Source organism: Eleginops maclovinus, chromosome 17 (assembly GCF_036324505.1).
Source record: "Eleginops maclovinus isolate JMC-PN-2008 ecotype Puerto Natales chromosome 17, JC_Emac_rtc_rv5, whole genome shotgun sequence".
In the NCBI taxonomy this organism is placed as follows: domain Eukaryota; kingdom Metazoa; phylum Chordata; class Actinopteri; order Perciformes; family Eleginopidae; genus Eleginops; species Eleginops maclovinus.
Window position 1 is genome coordinate 5,834,503 of NC_086365.1, and position 27,182 is coordinate 5,861,684.

At 42.2% G+C, this 27,182-nt stretch overlaps 2 protein-coding genes across 3 annotated transcripts; one reads left to right on the forward strand and one right to left on the reverse strand.

Annotated features, from left to right (window-relative positions):
* The first annotated feature begins 2,643 nt into the window (after positions 1-2,643).
* ndufb2 (NADH:ubiquinone oxidoreductase subunit B2) lies at positions 2,644-4,244 on the forward strand. Its single transcript, XM_063905403.1, has 4 exons — positions 2,644-2,897; positions 3,067-3,211; positions 3,542-3,653; positions 4,146-4,244. The coding sequence occupies exons 1-3, from the start codon at positions 2,812-2,814 to the stop codon at positions 3,614-3,616; spliced, it is 306 nt and encodes a 101-aa protein (XP_063761473.1). The 5' UTR covers positions 2,644-2,811; the 3' UTR covers positions 3,617-3,653; positions 4,146-4,244.
* Positions 4,245-4,317: 73 nt separating this feature from the next.
* kdm7aa (lysine (K)-specific demethylase 7Aa) lies at positions 4,318-25,270 on the reverse strand. 2 transcript variants are annotated; one of them, XM_063905603.1, is made up of 18 exons: positions 25,163-25,270; positions 18,783-18,868; positions 18,239-18,356; positions 17,954-18,114; positions 15,176-15,317; positions 14,096-14,282; positions 13,485-13,647; positions 11,676-11,763; positions 11,478-11,584; positions 10,630-10,721; positions 10,351-10,437; positions 9,591-9,842; positions 9,092-9,222; positions 8,544-8,677; positions 8,348-8,442; positions 7,894-8,081; positions 7,132-7,508; positions 4,318-6,779 (listed from the first exon to the last, which is right to left on the reverse strand). In XM_063905603.1, the coding sequence occupies exons 1-18, from the start codon at positions 25,258-25,260 to the stop codon at positions 6,691-6,693; spliced, it is 2,595 nt and encodes an 864-aa protein (XP_063761673.1). In that variant the 5' UTR covers positions 25,261-25,270; the 3' UTR covers positions 4,318-6,690. The 2 variants fall into 2 exon arrangements, with proteins under 2 accessions (XP_063761673.1, XP_063761674.1); XM_063905604.1 differs by lacking the exon at positions 25,163-25,270 and adding an exon at positions 23,334-23,461.
* Positions 25,271-27,182: the final 1,912 nt, after the last annotated feature.

The following is a 27,182-nucleotide window of genomic DNA, read 5'->3' on the forward strand; positions in this document are numbered from 1 at the left end:
ATTCAATCGGGACCTAAGCATAATAGATCATTTAAGTGATATTAAACCTGATGACGTTCGTTAGGATTTAAACAGAAAACAACGTTATAGAAAGCTTAGCTTGTTATGTTAACTTGAATTCCCTTGTAATCTTAACGATCATATGATGAAAGTGATGTCAGCTGTGAGGATGTTTTCCATCAGGAGGTTTTGTTTTAACTTACTGTTGTTTCCTCTTCTTCCTCTCGGGGAGAAAGGGGTAATAATGCCCTAACAAAACGGATATGTAGTTTAAATGTTTGTATTTTCTGCAATGGTTGTGATTGATTATGTTTGATCTGTATGTCCATTCCTTTATATATACAGTCTATGATCCATTCTCAAATGTAGGCTATAAAGCCAATTGTACTGAGATGGGCAGACTAGATTGTTTATTAATTCCGCCATGTGATTGATTGAAACTTATCTAAGTCAACCAAACTAAAAAGGTGGTTGTTTTGAACAGGAATCCTTGATTTTCCGCTGCCATAGCTGAAAAGGAGCACGTAAATCCGCTACCCAACGCAGGAGGAGGCTAAGCTGTTATGTAACCCCTTACACAAGCGAAGCATTTTGTATATTGAGCTGATGCTAGGAAAGGGTAGCCCAAGGAACACTGACCAATAAGATTATACCAAGGACAAAGAAAACAGACCATACAGGGCTACAACATTATTGAACTTGTCATGAACTACACACTAAAGCTTAACAGTAAGGGGTAATCAGACATACATTACTCACATTTATTTGGCTTACAAACGGTTGAATTTACTGTGTTATCAAACTGTAAAATATTATTTATATTGTGTATGTTTACTGCAACCACCAGGATGTAATTCTACAATGTACAACCTTTTTGATTTAATTAATCATATAACTGAACGTACGCTAAAATGGTTGACACATAGTAAGTATAGCAATGTTTCAGACAGTGTTTTTTGTTGTGGTAAATCGGTAACTCTTGAATCTCCAGAAATGTGTCGGTAGAAATCCCTTTGACATCATATGTTGAGAGAGGATGTTCTCATCGTTTCCATTTATTATTGACCCTCCCCCACCTGAAACCGCATCCCCTCGCGCATGCGCATTTGAGCAGGACCGCTGCAACTACTGGTGCACCGGCAGTCGGGTTGTTTGAAATAAACTTAGGGGAGGACGGAGGTAAAAATGGCCAGATCGAGTCAAGATCACCCGCTACTAAACGGAGATGTTCGGCTCTGGAGGATGCACTGATGAAAAAAAGACCCCTGTCGGTTTTCGGAGAGGATAACATTTATCCATGACCCTTGTTGTGCCCATCGCCTTTTCGGTTTGAAGACGATATTCCCTATTTCAAATTAAGATAAAGACGCACAGATAGTGGGACGTTAACCATTGTTCAAACAGAAATTGTTCATTTAAAAAAAAAAAAGGAAATGGCTGGTTTCCGATGACATCATGCAGCTAGTATTTGTGGGCGGGCTTTGAGCTGTGAGGGGAGAGGGGCGCAACCGGAGAGACCAGGCGCCATTAGGTAACCGTACTGTTCGCTGAGTTATTTTTAAACAGAGGCTTCTGGTGTGTAAAACATAAGAGTGGTCGACATGAATATGCTCATATTGCCCATGCAATGGACAGGATTTTCTCGCCGGGCGATAAAAAGAGACTTCCTGTTGTTTGACGAGATTTCGTTATCTTTGTCGACTGGAATCAAGATGGCGTCGAGGATTTCTTTCTTTGAGTGCACGCAGGGTCGAGCACTCTTGGGCGGCGGCGCCGTGCGCGTTCTCGCCCAAAAGTTATTATTTCCTGTTTTCATATCCTGAAAGTACTTGTTTTTATAAACAACCACAACTGCAGTCAAAACACATGTTTTCACATGTATGCGGTAATTAACCCCATGTTTGGCCTTGTAAATGTGACGGAAATCATACCAATAAAATGTGGGTGATCTGCATGTCCTAGACAACTTGAATAAGCACTTCACCATCCTTTGCCCCTTTTCACAAAGACATCACACGACCCAATGGTTCTTTTAAAGAGCATAACCATGCCATGCCGTGTACAACACAATAACAGTACAGCGTCCGGTATAGTTTCATTTGACCAGCTTAGCTTTTGGCCCCATCTAGTGGGCCAAGCTTGGAAAGACATATTTATGAGCCATACATCCCCCCCATTTTAAATCTCTGTTATTGAATTCTTATTGCCAGGATGTTTGTCCCTGCTCTAAAGTGGTAGACTTCCCTGATGTCATGTATTTAGAGCAGGTTTTATTAACTACATAGATACAACAACAAAAAAAATACAAATCGAGAAAATATATTGTTTCTGACTACCATGAAGTTATGCAATTGAGGTACACATGTTGTCACACGGTTAGGTTATTACAAAATAGATAAACATGTCGTGTTATCGTTTTTTTTCTTCTGAAGAGAAAAGTAGTGACGTAAAGCATAAATGTGTCACTATGTCTACATATCTAAAGTTCATTAAACTTAAGTTATTTTATTTTAAAAAATCAGTAAAAAGTGCAACACTATGCACAAAAGTTATCAATTAGTTGAACTCAAAGTAAGAGTCCTGGCCAGAGGAGAACAGAAGAGGGCGCTGTCTCCGTAAAACGGTATTTTCATTCAACCAATTAGCACACAGGAAGAAAGACCATGAACACTGTCCAATCACAGCTGTCGTTGTTAGGAGGTCGTTTATTGACAAGGGAGAAGGTGACTCCTCGGTGAGACGGACACTAGCTAGCTCTTCAAATCTTACAAAAGAACCCAAAGAAGACTGGTTGCGGGGAAATTCGCAACCATGACTTCTTTTGGAAGGGCGTTGGGAGTCTTTCGCACAGGATCTCAGCTCCTCAGACGCGGTACGCAGAGGATAACGATCAGAAAGTAAGTATAGTCAACCCCGCTAGCATCTAAGCTTGAAGCCAAACGACCTGCTTACACACACTTCAATATAATAGTGATTTTTCGTTAAAACTTAGAAACACTATCGTTAATGTTATCCTGTACACCATGCTATGTAATATTGATTTTACGTGTTTTTTTTATATTCCAGTGGTAGCGGCACACCGACTATTGTGCCGCAGTACAGGCAGTTCCCTAAGATAACTAGGAGACATGTTTTGGAGTCCGAGCTGCTCAGCGGTGCCATGTGGTTCTGGATCCTCTGGCACTGCTTTCACGACCCTGATGCAGTCTTGGTAAGTAGTCCTGCTCCACTACACAGTAAATATACAGTATCCAGCCCAAACACTGAGCATGTAAGTAAACATGTTGTAGTTCATACTATCGAGTCCCTGCATGAGCATGGCCCTCTGCTGCAGGTGGATGTCTACGTGGAATATGAGATTATATTGTTGCATTACATTTCAAGAATGAAAGAAATTGAACTGCAGCCATGATATGTTTAAGTATTTGTCAGAAGCTTCGTTATAAGTCAGGAGTGGAAATTGAAAGACTGCAATAGCAAAGATCCACTAACCTTAATTTGACATGCAAACGTTAAGTGAAGGTTCTCCGCTCCTTCATAGGGTCACTTCCCCTGGCCCGAAGCCTCTGAATGGACAGATGAGGAACTTGGAATCCCACCAGATGATGAAGAATGAGATCATATTGCAGTTTCCTTTGCTTAAGTGGACACAGGTATGTTAACAACAGAACCAGCTTTTTTCTACAGTATGTAATCCACTGGTAAAGAAAAAGGTTAGTTCACTGCCAGTAGACCAGAACACAGGAGGGAAATCTGAGTGTTTTTGAACTAAGGAATTTATATTTTATGATGCTGTCCCATGTGTGTTCAAATGGCTGATCTTTAAATGTTTAGTAATTATTGCATTTAAACTTGATTGGGCATACATTTGTCTGTCTCTTTCCACCAGGTAATTGCTGTATTATTACAGGAGAATCAGTCAATTCATTAGGCGCACAGCTCTTTTGATTCAACTTCATGATCATTTTGGAGATAGAGAGATGTTTCTATTATGTGTACCTTGTTTATAGCAAGGGTGTGCTGTACAGCTGAATATTGTAACTTGATGCAGAGCTGTTGTATTAGTAAACATTGGTTTAGCTACTGTGTCCCTGTGGAAGGCATTGCTTTGGTCCACTAAAGTAAATGTTCTGTTTCCTTTGAAGGTCACAATGAGGAATTCTAGCTGTGGGGCAAGTCCAAATCTTCTGGATATTCTGAAAGTCAGTTCTGTAAATAAACAATAAAAATATCTTTATGTGAAATGTTTCCTTTTTTACGATAACCCACAGCATACGATGGTTTCAATGTTTTTTGGATTGACAAAAGACAAGCATGTTATTTCATTAGTTTTTATTTACACGCAATTTTTTGAAATGCAGAAACAAAATGCAACGCATTAACAGTGTCACAGTTAGCCAGTGTTTTTATATTTTAAATCATAAGCCATTTAAAACTTTTTAAAAAAAATTGCAAGAACCAACGCACATTACACAAATGCCGAGAGCTGCATACGAAACCAAAAAAAGACTCTGTACGATGAATACTACAGCTTATTACAAGCCCTGCCTGCGGGCCAGCTCGTGTTTTCAATGACTTGACATGCAAAGAGTTCAAAGGTTAAAGTGTAGTGTAAGAAAAGAAGATGAGATCAGTCTGGCAATGTGATTAACACTCATTCCTTAAAGTTGGTTCTTTGTGTTAGGATTATGTGAAACACCTCGTCAGGGCTGGTAGATTGATCAGTCACTCGTAGGTCTTGTGTTCTACAAAGCAACCTGAGCAAAGCTTTCATAGTCTCTGGGAGACAGACAGTTAGCATGGATGTCTTAGACCCAACAAGAGTGTTTTCCAATAACACTGAGCTGAAAATGTGTTAAGAAGCAGTGAAGGACAATACCAAAGTCATGTTAATGGAAGTTGTAAAAGCTTGCTTAAAAAAAGTACAAAGACTGACAGCTTATCTTTAAATCACAACCATGAAAGGATTTTGTTGCGCAATGAAAAAACAAACCTCAGCGGCTCTGAAGCAGGAGGTGAATCTTTAAAGTCTCAAGTGAGTGCTGAGAACATCCTGTCTGCGTCCTTGCCGAGGCTGCTGGTTAATCGAAGGTTATGTCCATGGCATCATTCCCTGAGAGTGAAGAACTGCGCACCCCGAGCAAAACACACATCAAACATCAGCACTGGTATTCAAAAAAACAACTCAATTCACTCATCCCATAGAAGTCCCACAAACGTTCACTTCTTCTTAATGCATCGACTACTTTGGATCGACCACAGTGGCTCAGAATACTTGTTTTTTTTTGCTAAAAGATAACTGGCACTATTTGAAAAGCTCAGATGTAATTATAATGAAAGTTGACATTTTTCGACCTAACATGGTTTCTATTCGCACATAGCCCCACACCTGTGGCTACAGGGAGAAACCAGGACAGACCGGAATCAACATCTATTCAACTGGGGGGGACGGGGGTACAGAGATGTGACAGAATAGAAGGTAATAAAAGATTTAGTAGGTCAATTGCTACTCAACAGATGATGATCACATGAACGCTAAAACATCCACATTTACAAAAAGTTTGTTGAAAGACAAAAAAGAAATGACCCTATTAAGAAGAAAACCCTCAGAATTGCTGAGGCATTAGGGTCGAAATATAATAAAATCATTATCTCTTTCAATTAATAAATACATCATTCAGAATCGATAAAAATAACACATTAAAAAAAATCAACATAGATAAAACGATAAATAAATTAAGCAGGATATCATGCGAGTCCTCGGTTTTTTAGACCAAGCGAAATACTCGTAATTCCTATTTTTAAACAAAATCAGAGAGGCAGCACTTTGAGCAGCTTGCCTTAAGCCCCCATTGCTTAGAAATGGAGTGTTCTCTCAATATCAAACATAGTGCACATTAGAGAGAACAGTTTGCACTGAATTGTGCAAGTCTGTAACGCACCAAATAGAAGGATGCGCCAAAGTGCTGCCTCTCACTCTTTCCTCTCCTCAAAGTCATTATTGCTGGTGTGATTGAGATAAGGGGGGGGGGGGGGGGGGGGTGTAGGCCTGGGGGGTGTAGGCCGGAAGGGACAAGCTTGAGCTGAGGAAAGTACAAACAAAAAGCACCATTTTGAAATTTCAGTTCACTGCATCCTCCCTAGCACCTCATTTGCCCCCTCAGCGCCTCGGAGAAAAAAAAAAAAGACCCTGCTCGAGAAATACAGCTCGGTTTCATCTGCTCCTTTCACAGAAAGCCATGAAGCAAGTGAAGGTTGTGCAGAGGGGGGGGGGAGAAAATACTAAAATGATGCAGAAGATGTTGGCATCAGAAGCTGCTCCCTGGCAAAGCATGTGGTTTTGATAGGTAGACCTCGGACGTCTCTCTGGTCCATCTGAATGCCCGCAGGAGCCTCGGTCCACCTTTCCCTGCAGCAGAACATTTCACAACATGCTTGTCCCTCTCCGCTCCTTTCTGTTTTGTTCTTAGTGTGCTTGCTTGTTTCAAATCCAATACCCTGTCTCCTTAGCATGCACAGTGAGTGTGTTTTTACGCGTCAAAATTCGGTTGTCTCCAGGCAGTGCGAGTGTTTTTTCTCCTTTTCTGAAGCACAACAGTGTCTGGTAGCAAATACACCAGTGTTTCTTTCTTATTTTCTTCCAAAAAATAAAATCCCCACGCATCATTTTGCTTTTGGGGATTTGGAGTGTTACACAAACACGTGATTGTGTCGGTTGAGTTTCAGAATCTTCCCCAGTCTCTGCTTGGCTGTGGCCATTCCTTTTTTGGGCCTTTTGCCTGAAAAAAGGAGAAGAGAGTTTATTGATGTTACCTCCACATGTGTTTTAATTCTTTGATTATTTGTAGCTATTCCACAAAAAGCTGAGAAGCAAGTAAACTGATTTTAAATGTAAACTCTACAGTCAATGTCAATACTTACCATAACAATAACTGTCTCATGCAGCACTGAAGTTAGCCCATCACACTTAGTTAAATGTTGTATCAGAATAGGCCTCAAAAGTATTTTTGGATGTCACAAATCATGCAAATGCAGGAGAAACTCCCCCCTTCAGCCCATTTAAATTAAAACAACCTCTCAAAGATCTGGTCTTCACTATGCTTGCTGAAGTGAAAAATCAGATTTTCAAACCTTTCGTGGCCTGATTGCTGATGGGTGGGGGGTTGGGTGCGTGCCTCTTGGAGGGGTGCAGTGGTGGGGACATGGAGGGGTCACAGTACTGGTATTCTGCCTCTGGGCTGCCGCTGTGGCTCCCGTTGAGTGGGCTGGGGAGCCCCTGATTGTCCCAGGCTTCGCTGCTGTTGCCCTGACTGTCCATGGGGCTCTGGTCTCCCTGCAGGCGGTGCTGTGTCTCCTCCCTCCGCTCCAGTGGCGAGCACTGGCTGGAGCCGGACCACCAGGACTCCTGGGAGGTGGCCACCTTCTCTGGCTTGGAGGAGCACAGCAGCCCGGCCATAGACAGCATCCCCTGAATGGCCTCTTCTGTGCTGGGTGAGGTAGGACGTTCTCTGCAAGAGGCACGGAACACCATGGATCAATACCTCTCTTGAATTTATTATATAATAATATTTGACGTAGCCCATTTTATTAACCATCAGTAATATGAAAAAACAACAACAGGAGAAATCAATTAGAAAGACAGTATGCATACATTTGCAGTAGGAGCAATTAGAATTGTTAAAATAGAAAATGATATGGAAAAGATATTTAACTATTTAAGAGATAAATCCAAATGAGATTAGAAAATCTAAGACAAACACGCAGACTCCAAATAAAGCTTATTCAATGAAACCTATGAATCTTTTTGTACAACCCCATGAGAGTGCCACGGCCCGCCTTTTGAGACTGAAGGAGTTACTATACATCTGCACGTTGATAAAAAGTGATTCTCACCGTTTGAGTGGTTTGTGTTTGTGCCTGAGTCTCTGGCCAGACTGGTCCAGCTCTATGGTGTGCCCTGAGCCCCTCTCATCCTCCTCTTCCTCCTGGGAACTCCCTGAGTCCTCATCAGAAGAGGACGACGATGATGACGACGACGACGACGACGACGATGAAGAAGACGATGACGACGATGCTTTATGCTGCAAAAATGTTGTAGTTTATTTAGTACAAGTTTACAGCAATGTCCCATGCACTAACACTGATTACTAAACCAGTAAATAAAGTAAAACAATTATAACGTGGAACCTTTTTATGAATAAAGCATTCTGTCAAAAAAACACAATTAAGTGACACTGACACAAAAATGCTACAAGCAATCAGAATGGAGCTATAAAACGCCACACAAATTAATTGTTCTCAATATCACACATGAGAAATCAATACTACATCTGCTCTCAGTATTCACCTCTGTGGGAGAGTCACTGTCTGAATCTGTGTCTGACACACAGGAGTGTCCTGAGACTTCTTCCCTGAGTTCAGTCTTCATCCTCTCCAGACCACCTGGGAAACACAGGAGCACACTTTGAGCTTTTGACAACACACACAATCAGATTTTAGTTTAATAATAACTATCAGACCAACAATAGCCTCTAGTGACTTACTGAGGAGTGTGGGTTTCCCGTCTGTGCTGTGCTCTGTCCCTTCAGACTTCACGTCCATACAACTCTTTGGTGGGCTGCCCGACGAGCCTTCAGCCTCCGTCTTCACTGGGTTGCTCGCTGGCTGCCTCAAATCTCTGCACACATAATCCACAGTTGAAAAAATGAGGAAACAAAATGGAATTTGCACATATAATATATATCATCTTGACTGTAGAATTGCAGATTAGAGAGAATAATGGATCTGAAACACTATTAAAATAATAATAATATGTAGAAAATAAATTCCCATTTTATTTCCCTGCACGAAGGCAGACTTATTTCAGGTTGTTATTGCTGTGCCGTTCTGACTGTAGTGTCTGTTCTCTGTTACTTAATGCAATTCTTTTTATTAAGTCTTTCTCTATTGTTTTTGGGGGTAGAGGTTTGTAAAACTTGGCAAGATTTCCCTTCCCTACAGAACTTTCCTGATTTTTCTGTGAGTGACCACTGAGCCTAAATAACTACGTAGCACAAGCATTGCTGTAGACCAATGGGAAGCGATCTCTCACCTGATGATTCTTCCGTTGAACAGCATCAGCCGTAGGTGGTGGTTGTCCTCCAGAGACTCTGCAGCAGCGGCGGCTGATGCCGTCGACACTTTATTCAGCTTCCCACGCACCTTGGCACAGAACGCCGCATCCTGACGAGACAGTCCAGCGTCAGTCAATAAACGGTATTTATCATGGAGTCTTTTTTATCTGACAACTGAAAATACTGTTACTAAAAACAACTTAGCATGGGAAAACCCTAAATACTTTGTAGACCCTGAGATCCACCAACCTTTGTTTATCTCTTGTTCTCTTTCTGTGAAGCTATACCAACAATAAATCATATTGTCTTGTTTGTGATGTGTATTATTTGCCTGTATTAAACACTGACTTTAATATGAATACACTCAGAGAGCATTTGCACTAAGCTACCGGTTTTTTTTCCCACATGGGGAAAAAATCATGAATTAATTGAGGACGTTATTATAGGTGTCACAGTCCGGTATCAGCAGCTGCTCACCTCCTCCAGCGGTCCCACCTCCAGCCTCCTCAGCACCTCCTTGGTGTGCCGCTCTAAGATGTCCAGGTTGGAGGGTACTTTGGGGGCGTGCCGCTGCTGCTCCCTCAGCCTCCGGGCCGCCCTCCTCGCCCGCCGGGCATGGCACAATCTCTCCAGTGTGGCGCGAGTGGCCGGGCAGCCGTTTGATCCAGATGCTACTACACACACACTTCCCTGAGGTTTCACTGGCTTGCTACCGCTGACTGGTTCCTCCTAGTGAGAAAGAAAAACAGTCAAGAGTTAAGTTTTACCAAAATCTAAAATGTACATGCTCACAAGTTCATGAACTGCAGGCAAGACAAACACACACCATCTTTGTTTTCTGTATTACATTTTTTGGTTGCCTTATATTCAGATGTGTGTGGGATTTTTGGTATGATGTATTTTATGTCAACTGACAAAGGCAAACAAACATTTGTACATGTTCAATATTTATAGCATTTTTTTGGTCACATTGTATATTGACTTTAATCGCATGTACCCTTAAACTATCGGGTATATTGGATTGCTACATTTGCATTAGGAAATGCTGCTCATTTACTTAAAAAGGATATAGCTAAATGTGCTCCGGTGGTTCTATTGTTATGATGATTGGCCATAGAGTTTCAGTTACAGCTTCAGTTCCTGTAACATTGACAGTTTATATTTAAATTCAGCACCAATGCATCAAGTTCAAAAGGTCTAACGCTGTCCGGTATCCTTCCCTCTGTGCTCCTCTTACCTCCAGGTGGCGGATTTCCTTGGTCAGCTCTTTAATGAGATGGTTGGGCCTGATATTGTCCGGTACCTCGCTGGAGGGCTCAGTCACCTGCAGAGACAGAGCAGAGCACATTCAGACAGGAGAAGGGAACACAAAGCAGTCTGTCATTGGCCACTGACACACATCCAGCCGATAAGAGCACACAGTGGTGACGGCTGGGTAACAATAGGCTTCTGCACTGGAGGTATTCAGCGGCATGTGTACGGAGGAGACCGTGAGAACTCTGTGGCCGGCACTCACCTCTCTCTTTAACCACGTCCTCAGTGCTACGATTAAAGCCTTCACTCCCTCCACCAGGTAGGTTGGAGGCGGACAGTTGTCTTCTCGTAGCTCTGAGAGGGATAAGAACAAATAGGCATTAAACCTGAAGAATTCACCTAACAGAAAACCATATAAAATGTTAAAATTATCCAAAAAGATGTACATTTCTTTGCAGCTTCCCATGCTGAGGCACGATATCGGTGGGAAGTATTAACCTTCTGACCTGAACATCGGCCAGTCTTTACCTTTACAAGTAGAGCTGAAACAATAAGTCAACTTATCGATTAGTCAATCGACAGAAAGATAATCGCCAATTGATTTGCAATTAATTGATAGTCAAAAATGGCTTCTTTTTGTAGCCTCTCAAACATGGCCATCTCCTCTGTTCTATATCTTACTCAACAGAAAACCTTTTTGACAAATTAAGATATTCAAAAGACGTCACCTTGGACATTGAGAAAGTGGGATAATATTTAAAGAACAGTTATCTTAAAAATAATCCGCAGAATATTCAATATTGAGGCAGTTGCCTCAGCTGGTGCTCATATCCTCTCGGTCCAATAAGAACCATGCATCTTCACATTTTGTGATTTAGAATTTTTCACATGAACTCAAATATTAAATGTTTCTCTGTGAAATGAGAAAAATTGATGCTTCGACCAGGTATCCACATGCAGATTTGGAGCGCGCATAAATGGGCTGTTATGGCAATTAAACCACATTAGAACTGAAATGGGTCTTTAACAATTGCACTTTTAATTCCAACGTTTAGACTGCACTGATTTGAACCACTTGCTTCTAAATGCACATTAACATTTGTGTCTCACCTTTCAGCATTTCCAAGAGGTTCTTCGCCACATACCAACAGATGGCCTCGAAGTAGGGGAACTTAAAGAGGTCTGGGGTTTTCAGGCGACGCTCCATTTCATAACACCTGCAAAAACCAACAGATTCAAAATGTTTTTAGTGGTAAAGAAGCACACATGACATCGATCAAATGCAATGAACAGTTTGGCCAATTGTACCTGAGCTGCATGCCAATATTGAGGTTGTGAAGGAAGTTCCCTCCAAACGCCATGCAATCCTGAGAGGTGAGCACAGCATGGATCCAGCCTGCAGGGGGCGCCAGAGCACAGACAGTCACTCAACTGGCCGACAGACTGACTCACAACAATAACACACTTAAGGAGAGGACAGCTAAAGTAACACCTCCATACCACTTTTACAAACATGTGGTTCAGACTGATCTGCATGAATACATGTAGGTAATCACATCCTGAGCATGTGCAACAGACCCAAAAACCAAATCCTCCTAGAGTAAGACCTAAAAAAAGATATGTTTCTCTATTATAATGATTTGCTGTCTTAAGATAAACAGCGTTCTTTAAACAACACATAGTGAGAGAAAGCAGAGTCAAGGGGGGGGGGGGGGTTGGTGTGAGGCTGATAGACAGGCCTGATAATGCACTGCTTGACTGACCTACTGTGCTCTCTGACCCCCATTTAATTCCCAGCTCTCCACACCCTCTCTACCAAAAGCTCTCCTTCACAATGCTGCAGAGAAAGCATGGCAGGAGGAATGATCGAGGACGAGCAGCAGTTGCCGGACTGAACTGAGCTTTGTCTGTCAGGGATCACGAGGACCGCAAAGGATCTCCGTCGGCTTAAAAAGGTCTATTGAGAGTCTGACGGATGAGGAATTGTGTGCCTGGCGTAGCGTTACTTAGGTGAATGAAAGCGCGTGACATTCAGAAACACAAACCCCTTTTTGAAACAGCTTCTACTGAGCAGAAACAGCTAGTGAAAGGATTGTAAGAAAGCCACGTACAGGGGAACGCTGCGATCATCATATTACATTATGGCACTGTTTATCTTCATTTTTCCATTGCAATTATGATCATTAAGAAGTGTTTGGATTGTTGCTCAGGAAGACATTCCTTCTCTGTTATTTTCCCTTGGCAATGACAGAGGACCTTCAAGAAGCCTGTATTTTCCTGGCAGGAGCCATGGGAAGCATGATTATTTTAGCTTATGAAAGCATGTGAAACGACAAACAAATGGAGACAACGGGGTCAGGAAACACCCGTCACATTACATCAGTAACACATAATGGTGGGTCCAAGGAAGGTAGGTAAGAATTCATTCAAAAGGCTAAAATACCAAAAAATCCACCTGCTGATCAGGAACTGCTCAGGAAAAGTTCTCAACAAAAAGCGATGTGTATTTTCAATCGTATACTACTGTGTACTTTGATTAAATACATTCAAAATAATGCAACACAGCGACCAATAGTAGCCCCCGGAGGTTTTGATATTTTTCAGTCAGGATTTAAATTTCATTACAGCACTGAAACTGCTCTGGAAAGACATTCACTTAAACAAAAGTTGTATTCTTCTTATGATTAGATCTCAGAGCTGCATTCAACATGCTCAACTAGACCGACTTAGTCTTAAAATTAGTTAGACTGTGATACAGTGACAAAAACTGCTTTCAATACTTCTTGAATGACAGGGACTACTTTGTGTTGTTCATTTGCTCTTGTAAATCCTTTATAATTGTGTTTTTGTATTCTTAATGCCTTTTATGTCTTATGTAAACCATGAATTACCTTGTGTTTAAAATATACAATGCAAATAAACCTGTTTGCCAAGTGATGTTGAACACGTTGTCCTTATTTAGCAACACTCGTTGATTGACAGCCGTTTTACTGCTGCACTACATTCATAAGAATTAAAGTCCTGTTTGACCTACCCAGTCACAGAATTAAGCAAACTACAGTAAGAAATCACCCGTAAATAAATAAACTAAGCACACGCACAAACAAACGCACAGACCTGTAGGGATGAGCAGGGTGGTTCCTTGGGACACGACACACTTGTAACACTTGTCCACTCTGTCCCCAAAGAACACTTCGCTCTGATTGGGCGAGGAGCTCCATGCCTCATATAGTGCAAGGTTGGCGGGGGTAGGCTTGATCAAGTAGAAGATCTTCTCACCCTGCAGAGCGGAGGAAGAGGAGTTAACAGTAGGCGCCACACTTGAATGACACTTTGTATTTGTTAGAGCATGGCAGCTGTGGGGATGGCGCGGTTAGAAAACACCCACAGACATCTGGAAGAGTAAAGTCAGCTTTAGTTCGTAGACGAATGACGATGAGATCATCATGTGGGCACAGCAGTGCTTCCCCCGGAGCAGCGTGGTGATTAAATGTGATGCGAGGAGCGGGGGGAACCTTCAGTGAGTGTGAGCTATCAGCTGTGACTATCTGCTCGAAACAACTCGGTATAAATAAACACACCATACATCACTTGAGCGTGACAGAGCAAAGGGTAGCCGGGTCTTGGATCGACACCAAAAAAAGTCATTTATTTGGCTTTTGTGGAATGTGTCGTCAATTTTGTCTGATTTCTACACAAACTCAGGTTCTTTTCAAGCTAAGACTCACCCAGAGAACATGATACCAGACAGAGGTGCCTCCGAAGTCTATGTGGAAATCCGTGTAGCTGTCTTTGACTCCCATGAGGCAGTACTTCTGGACAAAGGGCTTGGGGAAGAAGGAGTCGTCGGGCCAGTAGTTCTCAACCCAGGACATCTTCTGAGCCACGTCGGGAACCTCCACCAACTCCGACATCCTGGGGTTTAAATCAAAACAAGGTTAGGCTTTTATAACGGTTCCAAAACTGAAATCAGGGTGGTCTTAATGTTCTGAAACTACATTAAAACAAGAGGATTTCTCCTTTTTGGGTTCCTACATTCAACATCAACAGCAATAAAAACAAAATTTAAAAATTTTTGTGAGTATGATAAAAAGTTTTATCATACTCACAATTTTTACGAGTGCAATATCAAATTCTTGGTAGGCGCAATATTTAGATAAGGCAAAATATGTGAAGATATTTGAATGAGGCATCGTTGTGCTACAGAGAAATCCCCACTTATAATCAATATTCTACAGACTTAATATAAAATCCTTTGGCACAGATCCTCTTCATGAGAAAATATCACGATTGCAACATCAGTCAAATAATCTGTTGTTTTTTCTGTTTGGATTTTTTTTTTTCTGCTCAGCTTATAATAAAACAGTTCCATTAACACAAAGACTTTCCGGTTGTTCCCAAGCGCCAGACTGTGGATCTTAATTTTGACGATACAGTTGTCGAACTCTTTCCAAATGAAAGATTAAATGATCTTAAATCCCCACTTTGTATAGAGAGAAAGAGAGCAGGAAACTGCCCGTTATTGGACTTTGACCAATTATTCATAAACATTTAATCGAAAACGGCTATAATGTAATGGTTTGATTCTGCAAACTGTCTTATTCATTTATTTGTATTATCATGCAGTCCTAAGGTAGACTTCTCATCTAGGGAGACATGATTGATATTCTAGTACGATTACATTTATGAATTATCCTTGAGATTTGCTCATTTAAAGTGTGAGATATAAAGCCAGGGCTAATTAATACAAGCATTTCCTGAAGTGTTTCAGGAGTGATTGTACTCCCCGTGTTTATTATGGATCTTACTTCGTGTCAGAGAACTCCAGGCTGATGAGGTTGAGGACTTTGGGTCGACATGGGTTGGTGTAGTACTTGATAAACTCGCTGAGCTTCATCTTGCTGTCCGCCTGCCGTGCCACATCTATCACGTCGATGGATTTGTTGCTACCTAGACGGGGGAAAAGTTTAGTTTAGTCCACGAAATATCAGATGGAGAAGTCCCGTAAACATTGACATCTCCAACTCTTTTTTTAATTGGCTGCTGAGTGGGCGAGGGTTCACCGGGGTCAGCGGCCTGCTGGCATCTCTGTGTGCTTTTAGAGATCGAGCCCTGAGGGAAACTGGCACCAATATGGCAGCATGGGGAGGGGTTATACAGGGAGGCAAGCCAAACAATCTGTCCGGACCACCATTCCCTCAGGAGGAGAAGGAGTGGGTGGAGGTGAGAGGGCCTATGTATTCAATGTGTGTCTGTGTGTGTGTGTGAGACATTGAGCTTTGAGGGGAATATGTGTATAGACGTTAGAAAGGCTTCATGTGGTGTGTTTACATGTATGAGACAGAAAACAGATGCTTCAAAAAGGGACCAGAAAAAAAGAAGCCAGCAGTTGGAACGCTACAAATCACACTCGGGTGACACATTGGGGCCGGAAGTAGAACCGGGGAGCAGTGTGTGTGTGTGTGTGTAGCAAGACAGCTGGTTGTTGTATTTCCCCCTCACCCCTCCCACTCACCTTTTTTATTATCCCTTTGCGTGTTCTCCCTGTCTTCACCCCAAACACACACACAATCATGCACTCACATGCACTTGCAGACACCTCTGAAAGCCCAGCTGGCCAGCGTCTGATGACAGAGAACAGCTGGAGTAGAGGCAGTCAGTCACACAGCGAGAGACAAAGCTGCCTGAAAACCGTCGACCTCAACAATAGTTTCACAACGAACAGCCACAAAAAAAAAATCAACACCTTGACTGAACCAGCCTCAGAGACACTTGAGCTACCTGCTGTATCACAATGATATGTTATGATACCCAGTCATGTTGAGAAGTCATTATATAATGGTTCAAAAATGTCCTACTGAAGATGCCTTGAACCTTATTTCAAATCAAGTTTAAATCTTTTTTGCCCCAAAATAATCATTTGTAAATCAATTACTTACCAAATGTGACCATGAATTGTTGAGGAAAACATAACGCTGACTGATGATTTGAGATGTCAAGATCAAAGATTTCCTCAGTTTTGGAATCCTTGGTCAGTAATTGATACACAGATGGCAATTTCAAAGTGAACTGTTCCTTTAATCATTAATTTCTACATCATGTGGGCAATATCACACTGCTCCGTTAATTGTTCTGATGAATAAACATGAGGATATTGCATTTCTCTTTCATATTTGTTTCAATGATCAAGATGATTCTGTTATATCATGGCCCCATCTGTGACCTCAGAGCTATAATTCCTCCCCACAGCGTTTCCTACGCAAACCTTATGGGAAAAGTCCAAAATGTTGTTTCCTAAGCGTTATCCAGCAGCTACTTCAAAGGTGGTTTCACGATCCCACAGATGTGTACCGTCTGCGTGGAATGAGAGTATGTGCCCGGGGGGTCAGAACAGCGCTTAAACCCAGTGTTACTATCGAGAGTCACTCTGATCTTATTCTTCCCTGGACGGACGTTAGCTGCAGACTGTGGAAATTGGTTTTGCCTCGAGCTACATTTGATCTGTCCAGGCAAAGTTTAGATTTGTGTGGGATCACTGAGAAGTTATAAATCGCTGCTTTAATGCATTTCATAAAGTAAGGTTTTAACTTGCCCTGCTTATGTTTGCATAGTGAATATGAATTGAGTGATTTGTGTAATGTACGGAGCACTGAGGCTCCTCTTTTACTTTTTCTATTGCTGCATGTTTGGTTTCTCTTATAGTTTTACATTTCTAAGTGACACTGATTGAATTATTAAAAACTGTATTAATTTGAGGCAGCAAATGTAACAGCACTATTTGCCAAAAACATTCTTTAGTTATTGGTCAAGAGTACAGCTTTTTTAGACAAATGGTGAAAGAGAAAGTCAAGTAACACAGGTCCAGTTTTGCTCTGCTGTCCACCCACATTAGCTTAAATTTAACCCACACCCTTTTTTATGATAACCCTTGCAATGCATCTATGACCAGACTTTTCTACAACCTCTCCTCAATGCTCTACCACTGTCCTCTTCATCGCCCACACACCATGTTCGCTACGGGACCCTCGTGACACACAGAAGACATCAGCGATCCCTCCTGTTGTCCCGTTGTCTTCTAACTGTAAAAAACGTAACGCGACACTCGGTCCCTCGTCACAACACCTGTGCCTTGGCTTAATGCTCTATAGGGCATGGGGAGAGAGATGAAGTGAGAGGGGGGGGAGTCTGTAATCTGAACTTAATGATAAAAACACCAGTGGGCTTGGTAATGGGCTTGTAATAGGAGCTGGGAAGTGGCAGGCCGCTTTCAACGAGGAAGCGTAGTGGTCATAGAGAAGGTAGTGAAAGCTTAGCCATCACTCATTTAGAACTCAGTCAGGCCTCGCCTGATGCCTGATAAGTGGGTTAAAACCCCATGAACCTAGAAACCTGTTCTTATTGACATACAGATGGCGCTTGCTTGGCGTTAGCCACTTAGCAGGCTGGTGTTGGGTGGTTTCATTAGCTTTTAAACAGACTGGGGCTACGGTGTGTTCCATGACCCTTCCCTTGTGCATTAATGTACGCTTCATACAGCTGACAGCGGGTTTTAAGCTGCAGAATGAAGCCACATGAAGTGTCCTTACCCACATACTGCTCCACATCTCTGACAGAGAAAGTAGGGGGTGGTAGTTTGAGTCCCAGGCCCTCCATCTCTGTGACTTTGATGGGGTAGCTGAAGCCGTGTCTCTCCAGGTAGCGAGTGGTCACGTGCTCACCCTTCATCTGCATCATGATCTCGTCACCACTGAAACAACATCAGAAGAAGTTCAGGAAACTTCTATAACAAGGCCATAAAGTCATGTAAAGTCGTGGCTGTTGTCAAGGTTTGACAACAGCCACATTTGGGCATCATTTGTAGGTATATGTACCTGGCAAATGTCCTGTTCTGCAGCTCCTTGACGAACACTGGAGTACCAGCCTGCACCGGCTTCAGCCCATCGTTCGGCTCCGTGTAGTCGTGCCTGTGGCAGTTGTTGCGCTTTTTCACTGCAACATACAAGAGACAACCGAGCTTCACTGGGTTGTTTTGTTCTAATTCCATCATGTCATGGCCCTTCTGAGGCCTGTTCTCCTAACAAAGTGGCAGATTACACACCTCACCACCACTACTTCTACGGACTAAAATTCACTAGTCTAGAGACTAGAGCTAAGAGATGGGGATGGAGGGGCTCGGCCAACAAGCTTGTGTGTGGGGGGAGGCTTACAACGCCATTCAATTAAGTCTGTTAATGTCTGCCCTCTGGGCTCTTGGAGGTTCACCCTTCCCCCCCAAAGAAATTTGACTTGAGTTAACAGCGGCCCTTTTCCCCTGTGACCGGTCAAAGTTACAAAAACATAGGCAGAAGTGGGGGGGGGGGCATCTGAATGGAACGAGGGTTAGACGTTTAAAGTTTATATGAATAAGATACTCACTCAGGGAGGGTCCGTGTTCCACATCACAGTTGGGACAGTGGTAGACATCGATGTCTACAGCATGATGCTCTTCTACCTGCACACAGCTGAGAGGGAGAGGAGAGGCAGTCAGTACACATGTCTTACAATATGTTTAAACACTAGTCAGGATCTATCCTCTACACCTCTCTCAGTGGAGTGACAGAATTGTGATTTGACAGGTCGGCTGCAACAAGCGATTATCATGAAACTCATGTTGAGATTATTTTTGGAGACTTTATAAAGCCTTTGCAGTTCGTGCAATAATACTTGTCTTAGAGCAGCAGCATAGTACATGGATTTGCAACAGTGTCACTAATTCTGCAACCCCCGACTATCCTGCAGCAGCCAAACCACAGGCACTGACACACATGCATTCCTCTGCTGCATACCAGAGCCCCATACCAGAGCAGCGTGAGCTCAGCCATCAGGTTATTTTGAGGGTTTTTTAAACTGCAAGCTGCATGTTGGTGTGACTCGAGCATGTGTCAGTTCATTTGATGGTGAAGTGTTGTGAGAGAGAGGTCACACACAAAAGGGCCCTCTGTACTCAACAGGCTGTCCTTATGGTGATCATTTTAAAGTGATTTCTGGATCTGAAGGTAATGAATGAGATCATAGTGCATGTCCCCACTTGACCTGGAAACAGCCAATTATCCCACTCTTCCTGTGTCTATATCAGCACCCAAACATCGTCACTAAATTAAAATCTGAATAAAATCTGATATGAATATATCTGATACATGTAATTATTCTGCTTCCACTGCTTATTTTTTAATTCGGGTGATAAACAAATATGTTGCTAAGCAGCATCAGTGCTCTGGTGGATGACCCTAAATAATAAAACATAACGTAACTTCAAAAAAACATCAACAACTGCAAGCATACGTATTTTAAACTTGACAATTGCCGTTTTTAAACCCTCATCCAGCCACTGATGCTTTGATTTGACAGCTTGTGTAGCGTAAAGTTTATGAAAAACTTATTATGGTCGATATATTGTGTGTTAAGGATAATTGAGCGCCTGCGGGAGAGATGGAGCTGACCGGCCGCAGCCTGTTATCAGCTTTGATCCACAAGAAATTGCAGGAAACTGTTAAGGAAATAAAAGGCGAGGGCCATTAACTCCTCAGGATGTGGTGAGCTTGTGTGAATCCTGGCCCTAATCACCCTGGTGTGCAAACAGTATTAAACAGAAACTGCCTCTCCCATGTGTATCACGTCAAACCTGGTGCAATTATAAACTCCAGTGCAAACTTTCTTTAGTTTGTGAGTATTTATTGATGATTTATTGATGATTTATATCATGAGAACGTATTTTTTTGACATCAATATAAAACTCCAAAGAGGAAACGGCAAAAAGCTGGAAGTATTCCTGCTCCTGCATGTGAGCGAGCGGACGACCAACAATAACTGCTCGGCTGTAGTTTGAATCCGGGCTCATGTATCAGGAATCTTTGTTCACATGTGGCTGTTCGCTTGGGGAAAGCATGAGTCACCGCACTCTGCCGCTGGCCCGGGATGGTTTAAATGTGTGAGAGCAGCATGAACTTAACCGAGGGGACCTTGCTGTCCTCATCTCACTCGGTACTTTGCTTTATGTAACACCACAGTGGGGAAATCAGGGCACTGTGCCAATACACCGCCCTGACTCAGCGTGTCACCTGTAATGATTAATACACAACAAGACAGTGAAGCTGGTGAAACTGTGTGGACTCTAGATAGAGAATAGAGAAAGGGGGGGGGGGGGGGAACTCGGTTGAAAAGGAAAGAGAGACAAGTATTTCCTGCTTTGCTCAGGCTTGATACTGTATTGCATCATCACTGCAAAGTGTGCAAACACTTCTTGCACAAACATGAACCTCATTTGCTCGGAAAGGATCAGAGCAAGGATCTGATTAGAGAACTGACTTAACCTCATCTTAATACAATAGTGTAATCATATATTGTAGGACAACAGCAGAGCATATTGTGAGAGGTGAGGCGGAGCACAGTGAAAATGCCTCACACAGAAAAAAACTGAACCTCGCCAGACTGGAGAGTTATTCTGTGACAGCGTTGCAGCAGATTACCAAGCCAAACATCCCTTCCTGAATGAGAGGAGGTGTGTACTTGGCTTAAACCCCTGTCATCAACAGCCCCTCTCCCTACACTTCCTCTCACCAAGGGCCTCCTTCCTGTGTGACTGAGAGGGCTTATTCATTAGTGCACGCACTGTGAGGGGTTCATTGTCCTCCATGATCAGTGCAGAAACACAAAGGCAGGAGGCGGTCATCACCATTATTTTCAGCTCTAAATAACCGCTCTACATGGGGCAGCGACACGCCTACATTAGGGAACTGGCAGATCCCTAATGGATGTGAGGTGGAGATAAAGACAGAGAGGAGATGAGGGCAGTTAAACACACCTGGCTATCTTTATTTACCCCAGAGGAGCACCTGACTCTTCCGGCGCTTTTCCTTATGCAACCAAAGCTTACATAAACAGTGTTGCACTCGGACAGCGGTAAGAGCCACTCAGCCCTGACAGATGGATAGGGATCTGTCATTTTGGCCTTACTGGTTAAATCATTTCAGCAAGCTATGCGTAAAAGCAACCCAGCATCCCTGCAGCGGTTACAGCTGGAAAGAGACCTCTCTGTAGTCTGCTGGTAAACAACAAAAGAGGATCGCTTTGTTGTTTATGGGGCGTCAGGGAGCCCCAGGGAGTTTTAACAACTTAACTGTTTTTGGTGCAGGTTGAGTTGCCTCCAGGCTCCAAGCACTGGGGCTCTACTTTCACACATGCCTTCAACATGGCTGTCTTAAAGCTCTCGGTACCCCTGTAAAACCTACAAAGGCCTCAGTCTGGGGACTGTCTGCTGCTGGAAAACATCAGCCAGCAAACTCAGGCTGAACTCACCTGAAGAGGGACTTGTATGTGAATGCAATCCTCTCCCTATGCTCGTCAATAAGCGTATATTTTATTATCAATTACCGTGAGCTTGTTGTCCCAAACATAAAATGACTCTAAATAAACTGTTATATTGAGCCATATGTATAAGACAGTCTTTACAGTTTTCTATGGATTTGGATTCAATAAGACACAGCTACTTTACATCCATATAGAAAGTGATATTTCTGAAGCAAGTTTTTTATTAAAGTAAGGCACAACAAATGCAAGGCCTTTGTCTATAACATCATGATTCAATCTGACTGCTGATCAATAAAAGACGCTGTTTACCTCTAATCAACATTGATCAAGCTGGATGTTATGCCGTTTCCCCGCCCCACCCCAGGGACTTCCTTGCTAATTACTGTAAACACAGCATTTAACAGTAGCTGTGAGGCTAGTATTAACTTATCAGACATCTAAACAAATGATCAGCAATGTTTATCGTTCATGGTCAATGTTGTTAAGAAATAAGGAACCTTTGACTCATGCAGGCATCACTTAGCGTAAAATCCACTCTGAAGAGGCTATCCATCTCTCTTTAGTGTGCTCACAATCTGTGCGACAGTGACGGATCGTGCATTGAACTTGGCTGGCTGGAGCGCCCATCAATCATTCCCTCCGTCCCATTGAGCCCCACAAGTCCATCACCACCTCCCCCGCCGCCCGTACCTAACCAGACGGTCTGACTGGAGTGCTTGACACCTACGCCGGGGTAAACCCTGTGATCTGACGTGACCCGGTGAGGATTTCCAGCACGCCTACGTGCACAGTGTTGACGTAAATTGGAATCTTGGAGACACTGGAAAGAGCCCATTTACAGAAGCAGGTCTTGTAATTAGGGGAGGCTCTAAATGGTAAATAACAGGGTTCAAACTAACATTTGTAATCTAAACCACAGGCTCTAGTTGTTTGTTTTGGTGACTCAGGGAGTCCTCGGGGCACTGCTACCAAAGCACATGTAGGCCGCAAAAAGATGTGAGGATAAAAGTCAACCCCACCAAATATTCCTTTTACACCGGGGGTTTATTTTTGATATCTTGTATCATTTTCTTTTGGAAATAGTGGCGAGTTTCATTGCTTCTAAAGATTTGAATATAAACAGAAAAGAGAAACATTATAGCCGATTATTTTTCATATAATGCAGACCTAAGTAAGATACAGATGTTTTTAAATGTGGGGGAGAGATCAACCCTCAATATTGGCAAATATTCAGAGAAGGCGAAACTTGGATTGTTGCATCACAACATCAACAACTACAAATCATGTTTGCAGATCCCTGAGGGAAAAATATCTGTAAATATTGTGATACAAGACTAGACTCTGGGGGGCCATGTGTGTCAATACAAGAGGCTACATAGGAAAGCAATTAAGAGCCTCTTATCAGGACAAATATATGATCGTCTTGCTTTCCACTTCACCTCACTGATCACTACTCCGACACAGATAAGCTCCACAGTGTTTTGATAACAGTGCCCAACCGGTGGGAGTACCAGGCTGTATTGTGTACTGCGGTTGAGGTGATGGAAAACAGGACACTCTCTAGAAACACAGGCCCCCCACACAAACACAAACTCAGCGAGCAAACTGACAAACACACACCGGGAGGTTGAGCTCCTCTCCACTTCATCGGCGTGCCATCATCCACAGCCAGAGAATATCCCTTTTCCTTCTGGCCAGCCTCGTGGGAAAGAGGCAGGAAATGTGGCTGGTTTTGGAGATCCGCTTGATATGCGTGTGTGTGTGTGTGTGTGTGTCTATCTGCTTATTAGTCACCAATGGGGGAAGCTCCAGCATTTGTTCCTTTGCTTGCTGGCACATGACACACAGCCAGCCAGTCTTTTTTGGCTCTGATACACCGCAGATTCTGGCCGGCAGGTTTTTTTGGCAGTGTGCTCATTGTGGTTACGCAATGGCTTCCGTCATTTCAACGCGAGCAAAAACAGATTATTGTATTCATAAGCAGTTTCCATGGAGATGCACCCATACAGGCTGATTCGAGGGACTGAGTATGGGGCAGGACTAAGTTATGTCTAAGTCGGCAAACCCCATTAAAACTTAATGGGGTGACTCAAACACGTATGCTATCTGACAACAAGTTTGATACATCTTCTCCTATGGCAACATCTTATTATCTACTTTCCTTAAAGATTAGAGCAGACTGTAAGCTACAAAAACTGCCTTCATTGCTAAAAGCAGGCTTTATAGTGCTTCAAAAAGGAGTTAAACCAGGTCATTCAATTAAAAAGTACAACTAGCAGGGTTACTTTGACACCCTTACACAGTGTAATCTTCACCAAAGTATCAGGTTTGGACTTTTAGTTCATGCACTACTTAAAATGACATTGTATTGTGCCATATTGCGTGGACACGAAAAATGGCTTTATTGCACAACAGAAAAACCTCCCCATAGGACAGCCAACACCCACCCACCCACAACATGAATCATCAATGGCAAGAATAGTACCACGGGTCTAATTGTAATTTGTACAGCTGTGAGTTATTAAAAAACGAACACATAGGATAAAACCCAGTCATAAGCAATCCAGGGACATGTGTCTGCCGGGTACCTTTAAATAATCCCCCTGATCACCACTAGGGGTCCCTGCCATGTGCCTGCTCTGCCTGAAAGGGGGATTTAAATTTCTCAAGCTGTCAATCAAAAGCCCGACCATAACAAGCTCCTTGTTCTCTATATTTCGCTTTTTATCAAATAAAACAACCAAAAACACATCCCAATACAGGAAAGCTTAATGTAACACACTGTTTAAATAAAGTATGTACAAAATGTAATGATAAAACATCAGGTTTACCAACAACATGCAGATTATATCCAAACAAATGGAAGTTGGTTATGAAATGTAGCTTTAAGTCAAATAATGTCAGTGGTTGTCATTATGTTGAGCACGTTTCAAAGCCAGTATGCGATGTGGTACACAGCGACTGGTTTAACTGTGTCTTAATCCACAAATCACTGTTCAAACACTAGTAAATGTATCTCTGAAGTGACTCCAAGGAGCTGGCAACCCTTTCTAAGTCACGGTGACCCCGCGAAGCTTTGACTGACACAGATCGGCTATACTGATGAGCCGCGTATAGGCAGATCTAAACTGTTTTATAAAGGCTTAATTCTAGTCAATAATGTTAACTATTAACATAGGAACTTATACTACGTAAACGCCGTCTGTATACGTAATAATTGGCAGAACATTTGACTGAATTCAAGCCAATTTCAGAGAGAGATACCCCACTTTCTTTGGTAAAGTCGTGTCAATAGACGGTTTAAACCCCCGTCGCCCACCGCTAGCATTAACAGCTAAATTAGCTTCCAGTCAACACCGCTCATAGAACCGTCGCCTTTCTTGAATAAACAATCAGTGTATATCGCTTCTGTTGAGCCACATCTCTCAAAGACAATGTAGCCTACATACCTGCCGTGGAACCAGTCTTTACAGATGTCGCACTCAATCATAAACCGGCTTACATCGTAGGGCTGCCGGCAGACACAGTACAGCGGGGCCGCCGCCATCTTCCTTCTGTCCCCAAACAACGCAGGAATGAAGTGGGGCGGGGATTTAACCCAGCGTCCGGAAAGAGCCGAGCGGACACGAGCTCCTCCTAGGCAATCCCACCTCTGACGTCACTTTCCAAATGATTCTTTCTCATCTGGTTGTGTAGGCACATGCCAACAATAGACAGAAACTTTTTCCAGCAAAAGAATGACATAATGGTTCTCTTTTGGGCATCGTGTCACTTTTACTATCAGGGACTTATGTTCAGTAGAATCTCTGGATATTCAGAAAGGAAAATGGTGAGCCTCATAGGCCTTTGTGGGTAAATTATATATTATAGGCCAACATAGTATATCATCATTTTAATGAGAAATATGTGATTTAAAATAAAAACTTAAAGAAACATTGAGAATAATTTATTTAACTATTACAACACTTGAGGACCCTACAAAACGTGTTATCTTAAATTGTTACGATAATAGACATATAGGAATTTGCATTGAGGCACATGCATTTAAAGGTATATGTTTGTAAAGTATTAATGAGGCCATTAAAACCAATGCCACCATTTAAAGGAAACAAAAACCGTATATGTTGTTAGCCAAGTGTGCTGCATCAGCACTGACTCATAAGCAGCTGATGGGAAGTTAAGGGAAATAAATCATAATTTCTTTTCACAATCCAAAACTGCTATATCAGCATAATATTTGCTAAGTAGCAGAGTTATAATTCGCATACCTATCCTAAAAAAGGGGACGTTTTTCTGTGAAAATTCTTAACCAATACACTGCCGAATAGCATAACCAAAACACAATATCCACCCCTGGCATGTCTCCATGGAGCGTGTCTGACATGCCCTACGTGCTTGTGTGCTGAATAGCAATGGGACCACCGACCCACAGCTTGATCTGTGAGCTGACAGCACCCATCCCCCAACACGCCCATCTGTGCTGCTCTGCATAGACAAGCAGGCCTGGTGCATGCAGAGACTCAGTGCACGGTAGACACATGTGATTCACACAGTTCATCTGCACATCTGAGTTGTTTTCTTTGATGCATTCTCAGCCTGCAGCGAGGCATAAACATGTCCTTTGTCCTCAGGGTGATAATAGCATGCTGAACCAGTCAAAGTCAAACATGATCTTGTCTTCACTTTAGGGTTTCTCTTGTCAGTCTGAGCAGCAACTTCATTTTTGGTGTGCAGTTTCAACATACATATAGAAAAGTGAGAAGTGAGAAAATAATAACTATGCATTAAAGACAATGCAAAATAACACAAAGTAAATCAATCTTCAAAAGTATTTGGATATTGATTCTGTGATGAATGCACTGGTGAAAGAAGTATTCAGAAGAAAAAGTATAAGAGTACAGTGGTGTAAAGTAACTAAGTACATTAACTCAAGTATTGTACTTAAGTACAATTTTGAGGTACTTGTACTTTACTTGAGTATTTACATGTTCTGCTACTTTGTACTTTTACTCCACTACATTTATTTAATACCTTTAGTTACTTTACAGATTTGGATTAACGATGTGAAATATAATCAACACTTACATCAGATTTTAGTTACACCTTGAGTAAATTCAGCAGCTACCCTGCAGTATATAAAGTCATTCAAACTAACTGCACCTTTACCAGCTTTAATAACACTTTAATGATCAATACATATAATCAAAATGTATCATATATAATATTTTGAAATGGGCCAATCTGCAGAATGATTACTTTTACTTATGGTACTTTAAGTATATTTTGATGCAAATACTTTTGTAGTTTTTCTTTAGTAACATTTTGAATGCAGGACTTTTACTTGTAACAGAGTAATCCTACACTCTTGTACTTCTTCCTACTCCTCAAGAGTATCAGCAATCCAAAAATATATTTTACTATATTGTATCAGATTATGTCAAATAATAGTATATTACATGATATGTAATT

What these genes read in the sequence shown, in the direction of transcription:
- ndufb2 (XM_063905403.1), top strand. Translation starts at nt 2,812, where the DNA reads ATGACTTCTTTTGGAAGGGCGTTGGGAGTCTTTCGCACAGGATCTCAG. An exon ending in CAGAGGATAACGATCAGAAA is followed by an intron (nt 2,898 to 3,066) that starts GTAAGTATAGTC and finishes TTTATATTCCAG; the next exon opens with TGGTAGCGGCACACCGACTA. An exon ending in ACGACCCTGATGCAGTCTTG is followed by an intron (nt 3,212 to 3,541) that starts GTAAGTAGTCCT and finishes GCTCCTTCATAG; the next exon opens with GGTCACTTCCCCTGGCCCGA.
- kdm7aa (XM_063905603.1), bottom strand. Translation starts at nt 25,260, where the DNA reads ATGGCGGCGGCCCCGCTGTACTGTGTCTGCCGGCAGCCCTACGATGTA. An exon ending in CAGAACAGGACATTTGCCAG is followed by an intron (nt 18,115 to 18,238) that starts GTACATATACCT and finishes ATGTTGTTTCAG; the next exon opens with TGGTGACGAGATCATGATGC. An exon ending in TCTGGTATCATGTTCTCTGG is followed by an intron (nt 13,648 to 14,095) that starts GTGAGTCTTAGC and finishes TCCGCTCTGCAG; the next exon opens with GGTGAGAAGATCTTCTACTT.